The sequence below is a fragment of the Citrus sinensis genome, chromosome 9 (genome assembly GCF_022201045.2).
Source record: "Citrus sinensis cultivar Valencia sweet orange chromosome 9, DVS_A1.0, whole genome shotgun sequence".
Classification (NCBI taxonomy): Eukaryota; Viridiplantae; Streptophyta; class Magnoliopsida; order Sapindales; family Rutaceae; genus Citrus; species Citrus sinensis.
In genome coordinates this window covers 5174014-5182360 of record NC_068564.1, presented here as the reverse complement: position 1 = coordinate 5182360, position 8347 = coordinate 5174014, and the positions used below count along the sequence as shown (strand labels likewise).

The 8347-nt window shown below is 31.5% G+C and overlaps 1 protein-coding gene across 2 annotated transcripts; it reads right to left on the bottom strand.

Moving 5' to 3' along the window:
* On the bottom strand, positions 1-6264 carry LOC102608189 (ankyrin repeat-containing protein NPR4-like). 2 transcript variants are annotated; one of them, XM_052434298.1, is made up of 6 exons: positions 6120-6264; positions 3718-3796; positions 2602-3066; positions 2272-2370; positions 1767-2191; positions 1-1054 (listed from the first exon to the last, which is right to left on the bottom strand). In XM_052434298.1, the coding sequence occupies exons 1-6, from the start codon at positions 6216-6218 to the stop codon at positions 335-337; spliced, it is 1887 nt and encodes a 628-aa protein (XP_052290258.1). In that variant the 5' UTR covers positions 6219-6264; the 3' UTR covers positions 1-334. The 2 variants fall into 2 exon arrangements, with proteins under 2 accessions (XP_052290258.1, XP_052290259.1); XM_052434299.1 differs by having other exon boundaries at positions 6100-6228.
* Between the last annotated feature and the right edge of the window lie 2083 nt (positions 6265-8347).

The following is an 8347-nucleotide window of genomic DNA, read 5'->3' as shown; positions in this document are numbered from 1 at the left end:
TTAACATAATACTTCAGAAGTATTTTAGAATTTCTCGGAATATAATTAGGCTTACATGCATAACGTAGCTAATTACACGAAGCAACTTGAACAAAGACTCAACAACGAAAATGCATGCAAAGTTGAAAGTTTGAAAACAAACTTAGAACTACATAAACCTACCATAACTAGGAGTCTAGGAAGACCTTGAGCGTCACTAATCGCTAAAGGCGGGAGAGATTACTGACTGAGGATCAGACCAGCAGACGTACTGAGACTCTGATCAAGCCCCAAAATGTTAACCAATCATCCGCGTCACCGTTACATTCTCTGAAAATGTGAGTGAGAATCGAATTTAAACATTTGTGCTACATGATGATGTCAACGGAATTGCTAGATTCGATCCATTGAACAGCTTGGACTTCCACTGGTGTTTAGTTGTTTTTGTTTCCCCTGCTTTGTGGAAAAGACCAGTTTTACCTTTCGGGATGGGATAATGTGATGCATAGGTTGATCGTAGAACATCATAGAAGAACCGGAAATGTTGCTTAACAAACAGGATGACTGGCATGGAAGAAATCACGGTAGCCAGAATAGCAATCCATAAACTTCCGTCCTCAAAGACAATATAACTTGTTGCAGAAAACACCACCATCATTGCTGCTATTGCTACGAACAATGTTGCAAATCCAACAAGCAGCTTTGTTGGCAACAAACGAAGGAAATCCTCTTCTGCATACCGCGGAGCGACAATGGATAAAAAATTTACTATTGAGACAGAGGAGGCTACCAGCGATATCACATTTGATACAGCAAAAATCTTGAAGGAAGCCTTTTGACGGAAAAAAGGAAGCCCAGTGTCTTCTTTGTTGCCGCCTGGTACTGTTATAGCTGCGGCAAAAACAATAGTGGCGATGAGTGTAGCCACAATCATACATGATGATGCAGTGTCCTTCATCCATGTCTCTCCATTTCTCTTCAACTCTTCGTGTTCCTTGGAAAACAAAGCTTTAGGGGTAAGCCCTTTGTTGTTTTTAGCGTCACGTAACTTTGGTGGAACAACATCCTTCACTGCCTATAGTTAAGCTCGTCATGAACGAAAGAGTCGAATTACATTATTGCAAGTTACATATTACTCATAGAAAGTATTTAAATAGACCATGTGCAAAGAAATTAAAGCCTAAGATGGATTTTCATCCCGCGTTAATATTTATAGATGGATCATATCCTAACATTATATACAAAAGAACTTTGTTAAATTAGTATTCAATAAAATAATCTCGAATAAATAATAATTTTTTTCTATCATGACTTTTGGCCAATGTGATAAATTAATAATTCAATAAATTTATTAGATAATAAAATTTTAAAAAAAAACTTATTTTTATATAGTACTAAATTAATACATAAATTAATAATTAACTAATTAATTTTAAGTTAAATGCATATGATATGTCTATGTTTTTTTTTTTTTTTTGGGTATTAGCATCACCTTTAATGCATTTCATAGATGATGAGATAGAGTAATACTAGACATTTAAATAAATAATTTTTTTCATATACTCATCCGATTGTAATCACGTTTTTAAATGAATCTAAAGTTTATAATTTATCTCATACTCTCTTTTATATTAGTCATATTACAGTTACAGAGTATTCAGTGTTTCATCCTTTTACGTATTAAAAAATTAAAAATAAAATCAAATGAATACTTTTTTGTTTCAATATTATTGTTAAGAAAGGGTAATGACGTAATGTCCATGCATAGGGCGGATTAAATATTTCACCTTAAACCACAATAACTCTCGCTGCATTTGAAGAGCTGATCCTGATACAACATTCAGCCGATGTTGCGGTGCCAATTCTCCAGCTAAATGCAAAATATTGTTTCCCTTTTCATCTGTGCAGTCAACCATCAAATCCGCAATTGGCTTTATATCATATATGAACTTGAAGAGATCCTCCAGGCGATTTTTAACAGCAATATGAAATATGGTATAATTATCTTTTTTATCGGCTTTCCACATCAGATCAGGATATTCACGAATAAGTATTGATAGAAACTGGACGTTTCCACGATCTGCCGCATCATGTATTAGTTCCCTGGGTTGTTCAATTAGTTCCCAAATTTCCTGTTTACTCAACAATATGACTTCTTCCCAAAGGCTTTCCACTAATGTCTCTGCTTCCTTATTTTTTCTATCTTTGTCACCTGAAAATTTTCCCGAACTGGCAAAATAAATAAGAAAGATTGTAAAAAGAGTAGTTTTAGAGTTCAGAGCGAGGACTAACCAAGATTCTTTCGAGCCAAAACATGCAGTGCTGTCTCTTTATTTTTAGCGCGTTTTGTGGCTAAATAACGGTGATCATGAAGCAACTGCAATGCGACAGCTGGGAACAACATGTTCACATTTAATTAGTACTATATCAAACAATCTTTGGCGCAATTTAAAAACAGGGGTTCATGAATTTGACTGTGTCTGGGACAATCACAATGCTTGTCAATATTTTCCATGTATTGTTAATGATTTCAATTAATTATAACTGGATATGTTTAAGTCCTCTAATATCAAATTAATCAGAAGAGCAATTTGCACAAAGATAATAAACAAGAGGGCTTACCATACAAACCGGTTTCTATCAACTGGACAAGTAACTCAATGCAATCATCATCTTTCAAGGAATTTTTAGTTTCTCTATACAGGAACTCTACCACTTCTGTACGGCCTAATGATGCAGCCCTCACAATTGGCAACATCCCATCGTTATCTGGGAGCGTTGCTATGCCTTCATTACCCTTCATCGTCGCTTTAACAAGTTCCACACTTTCAGATGCAACCGCGTAGAAAACAGCTGTACATCCAATTTTATTCTGCTTAGCTAAATCCTCAGCACTCATCCTTTTCAAAAGTTTCTTCACAAAATCAATACGATTTGCTTCAGCTGCAACGTGAAGAGCAGTTTTTCCATGATTTGTGATCTCAACTCCAATTTCACCCTCATATTTGTCGTAAATATCTTTAGCCACAGCCCAGTCGCCATTTAGTGCAGCTCGGTACAATTTCAATCTTCTAGTTATTGTTTCCGCTGTCATTTCAGATAAAACGACCGAACGAGTTTTGTGTTAAATAAAATTAACGGTACGGATAATAGAGAAATTCTGTTGGAATATCAAATATATAGACCAAATCTATAAGATTAATAGCGGATAAAACTTCACTTTGCTAGCTACATGTTCGCAATTAATGTTAGCACCCATTCAAAGTATGTACTTTTATATAGGTAACCTGGAAATAGACAATTTATTTGATTAAGTATTTTTTTGTTCTTAGTCATTTATTTTATGGATTTTTTGTTACTAAAATACTGATACATTCGAAAACAGTTGGCATTATCCTCATTGATGTGGCACAATACAAATATTATAAATTTACTCTTTGTACAAGAGTTGATAAGGCATATTAGAGATACTCCTTTAATTACAGTGAAATATTCTTATAATTTTACAGATGTCTTTACATAGTCATAGGCTATAATCTTTACCAGATTGGTAATGCCGTATAGCTTTTAAAAATAGTATGCTATTTTTATTTTAAACAGTATTATGAGTAAGGAGGAGATTGGGTTTGCCATTAGCTGGGCTTAACAATTAAAAGGAAAAATAATAATAATAAAGGCCACTAGCAAAAGAGTATGAATAAAAAATGAAAGTACAATGGAATAGCATAGCTAGCATACCAGGCAACTGTTCATCACTTTCCTTGCGCTTATCTTCTTTCAATTGCTTGCTTAGAGAAGTACTTTCTGACATCTTCGTCTACATTCAAAGTTTAGGAGGATAAAATTAGTATTGATAGCAAAGTAACCGAATCTCACAAAAGTAAGCTTGAATAACTATAACATCATTGCCAGACCCACATCCGTTCATTAGTTCGTACTATGATAATATCCTTAGATGTGTCATTAAGTTTACATCTAATTTAAACAACATTAACATTTAAAAAAAATGTAAAATGATAGGTAAAAACTAGATTAATTTTTTAATCTTTTACTTTCCTCATGATTTAATTTAAGGTTACTAGTTAAATAAAGCTACTTAAAAACAAATCACTCAATTAATTACCTGGGGCTCAAACTATACTATTATGATTAATGCTGCTACTTTACAAATGAATTTTTGATTGATTGGAGCTAATATTATGTACGTAGTATCATTTGTACTTTCAATGTGTTTAAATATTCAAAATAAATCTTTCTTCCTAATATCACTCAGCACGACTTTTTATAATTGAATTACACGTTAATAAATTTTGAGTAGCTATACACTTTTCAACTAGTATCCTAATGAAGATGGTGTAACCAAAATTTTACTCATTAACCATCTAATAAATAAGTACCATTTTAATCAGCCCTTGAAATGAAAATATTGGAATATTACTTAAAAAAATAATGTACTATTTTAATAAATTTCATCAATTATTCACAATTGAAAGTGTTCATTTATTGTCTTTGCACGTATCTCCTATAAATTTTTAACACTTCATTCGTCCGTAATGTTATAATTGTGGTAATTTTGATTTGTAGCTGAGAATATTGAGGAAAATAGATTTTTAATGGCTTTTTGGTTGTATTTAAACAATAAAAAATTTAAGTTATATGTTTCTATTTGGAGTCTTTTGAGTGTAGCATACATTAAGGTACTCATTTCAAAGAAAAGTAAGGAAAACGAAAGAAATAAATTTCATGATATTTGTTAATTTGGATTTTGTTATTAAAAAATTTCCCTTATTTTGGGTGGTTTAAACTTTATATATATATATATATATATATATATATATCTTTGCAACATGCAAGAATGAAAATGTTGTCAAATCTTGCATCTAGCAAGGGGGTATTTTGGGTAGTTTCAAAGTTAGCGAATGGCCAAACAAACACTCATACACGTCCAATGGGTGCTCTGTCGATAAATTCTCTCCCAAGTGCAGCGGGGCCAAACCTCAAGTGAGGTGTCCAAAAATTACCCCATCTTTTGAATACAGTAACTACAAAATTGACTTTAATACAAAAATAAAATGGTGCTGGGCCTGGGCCTGGGCCTGCTTCCCTAAGTATAAGAGCTCAATAAACTAATGCCTCACTTTTATTTTATATTCCAACAGAATTTCTGTTAATTTCGTAGTTATTAGATTTTACATGTATGTGCATTATTGGAAAAGAAATAACCATTTTCAGATATAATTTTTCTTAAAGAAATTATAGGCTTAAGTTTTGAGAAGTGTACTAGAGGTAAGAATTTATAAAATTAGATATTTTTAAAAGTTATATATGGGGGTATACTTAAAACCTGATTATTCTTTTTAGTTATTTCATATAAAAGAAAATGAAAATTAATGTAAAAATGATTATTGAGGACTAATAAGATGAGGAGATCAAATATCATTACTTAATTATTAACAAGTTGCATACATTAAACTTACAATCTATGGGTACTAGTTCAAGTCCCGTGGAAGCATTTTATAGCCTCATTTTAGAAGATGAAGATAGAATTAGGTATATATTGCTATATGTGGGATAGAGATCGCACTAACTATTGATAGAGATTTTAAACTATGCTTGGTAGTCCTCTAGATTGTGATAATGTATAAATTCAGAATTCCGAGATTGACAACTTTCCACAAAAAAAAAAAAACACACCTGGTGGGCAAAAGAAAAATAAAGAGGGAAAGAAAAGATCCCACCAAAACAGCAGTCAAGATTTTGTTCCACTTTTCAATGACCCTAATTTAAATAAAAAACGTTCAGAGAACATTGATTTTTTTTATAAAAAAAGAAAAGAAAATTAAGAACACGTTGCATGTCCATGTAATATCTTCGATGATTTTAAATTTTTAATTAGTGGAAAATAAAAATTTTAAAATATCTAAGATTGGTTGGGTAGATGACTGCAGAATTAAAAACAAGGATGCTGGTGATGGTAGAGCAAAAGAGAAAAGGGGAGCCTAAAAACAAAAGAAGGAAAACTAATAAGTTTAAAGACTGTACTTCCCTTAAGAGTTGCAATAACCAGATATAACAACAAAAATAACTGTGAAAAAAAAAAAAAAACAAGAAGAAGGGTACCTCGAGCTCGAAGCATTTACCTTTGTCTCACGCGTGCGATACAGTACACAGCTCCAAAATGAAAATTTGAAAAAGAAACTCCGGATTGCAGTTGTACAACTCTGGCGGGTATACCTCATGTCCAAGGCCTATTTATATAACAAAAGTTGTTGCCACCAAGCAACAAATGTTAGAAAAAAAAAATCTTAGTTGAAAATTACTTTTTTTAAAAAAAATAAAAATTTCTACTTATTAGTTATTTTTTGATATGGATGTTCTTCAACCAGTCCTTATATATGACAAAAAGTTGAAAAAAAAAATGGCTGTTGTTGTTGGAGCAATCAAATATTTTTTTGAAAGATCACCGATTCTTAAATAAAATGAAGACAGAATTAACTATAATACCACATTATATGAGAGAAAAAAATAAAATAATTAATTAATACCATGAACCCACGGCATCATAACTCATTTTGTCTTTACCATCATTTTCTTATTTTTCTTTTTTCAAAAGTTGGATTAGTAGCTTCAGAGAGGATGGGGGGCCATAGAGAACAGTGCATGTCTTTCAATTTTATTTAAAAATTAATATGTTTGCAATGTAATTTTAAAATTAATATATTTAAATGGATTTTATCAAGCTACGTTATAACGTTAGATGTTACATCAACCCAAAAGATATATCCATAAACTCAAATATAATTTGATTAATATAAGTATTGACAAAACTTTTATCATAATTTTATCATTGTGGTTCACTTATCGTTGCTTATTGTTAAGAGAACTTTGCCACTAGACAAAAGGAAGTAACCTAATCAATGCTTCAGTAACCTTTCCCTGTCGTAGTACTGAAACAAAATAATTAAGCAATCTTTCACTCATCAAGGATGCTTATAACTCTTTCCTTTACTTACACACTCCGATTAACTTCAAACACATAAACAAAAAAGCTGCAGATAAAAGTAACGTTTCGTCATATCTCATTTACACACTTAATGGCCAACCCAATAAACCGAGGCATGTTTAAATATATATATATATATATATTTTAATTAGCATTTTATCAGTTAGTTTTCTCCATTATCATTTTTGAATAACTTCAACTACTCTCTCCAACAATCCAGAGGTACTAACTTAGTCACTTCGCAGCGATCAAGATTCAACTATGATTGCAGAGGAATAAATACACTCTCTTTTCTCTGATGAAGATGCAGAGGTGATTAATATCGAGGAAATTGTAAACTGTAAAAGCTGCATGAGACAAGAAAGTAGAAAGTTGTTTGGTCGGTAAAATTTTAACCAATAAATTAGAAAAAGAACTCTAGAAATAAATGGAGCCTCTTATATATGAAAACCTTTGCATGGAAACCTTTTCGTATTCAAATTTTTATACCTTTTACACCATAAATATAGATAAAATACTACTAACTACAGTTTCTGAATAGCAAGTGAGTATCATGACATATGCCAACTCACTAGCCAAGTTAATTGACGACTTGCAAAATATTAAGAAGTTGTGAGAAAATTTCCACAAAAAATGTAACTGACCAAGGCACCAAGCCTTTCTCTTGAGAAAAAAACATTTGAGCCTGGTCTTTGGGCGTCACAGTTAATATTACTCGGCCTTCAGCATTTACCTTTTAGATGGAAATTAAAGACTTATTTTTATCAATTATTTATCGAGAGTGTTATAAATTAATATAGGAAATTCAGATGGGCTGCCGTCTAAAAACATGTAAAAACTCTATAACAGGGTAACAAAAAGACAGGTAGTTTCGCATATTTAGTTAACGGATTTAATTTTATTCAAAAACATATGAAAACAAGTAAAAACTTTCTTTCAAAAATTTATTAAATAGAAAATTGTCATTTAATTTTATTCCATGTCCTACGTGGCAGCCATAGGCCATACTAGCCCAATTATAATAGAGGTCCTACAAGCATGACCAAGATTTTGTGCCAAAGTAATTTTTTATACATTAAAATTCTAGACGATATCTTCCACGATCAAGAGTTTGGCTAATTATTTATTGATAGAAAGTGATCATAACTCCTAACAATATTAATGAAAAAAATGACAAAGACATTTTAGATTTTTAATACCACTAATTTTTTATAAAAATTTAGAAGATTTCTTTGACGACCAAGACTATTTTGTTAAAGTGTCATTCAATTTTTATTATAGTAAGCGACAAAGGTTGGGTTGGTAAGTTGTTGAGTATTTGAGACTGCATATTTATAAAGGGTAAAATTATTATTTTGTACTCCA

Bases quoted from the DNA above. Each gene is read 5' to 3' on its own strand.
- LOC102608189 (XM_052434298.1), bottom strand. From the start codon at position 6,218: ATGAGGTATACCCGCCAGAGTTGTACAACTGCAATCCGGAGTTTCTTT. The intron at 2,371-2,601 runs GTAAGCCCTCTT...TGTTGTTCCCAG, and splicing joins GATAGAAACCGGTTTGTATG to CTGTCGCATTGCAGTTGCTT. The intron at 1,055-1,766 runs GTGAAATATTTA...GCTTAACTATAG, and splicing joins GAGAGTTATTGTGGTTTAAG to GCAGTGAAGGATGTTGTTCC.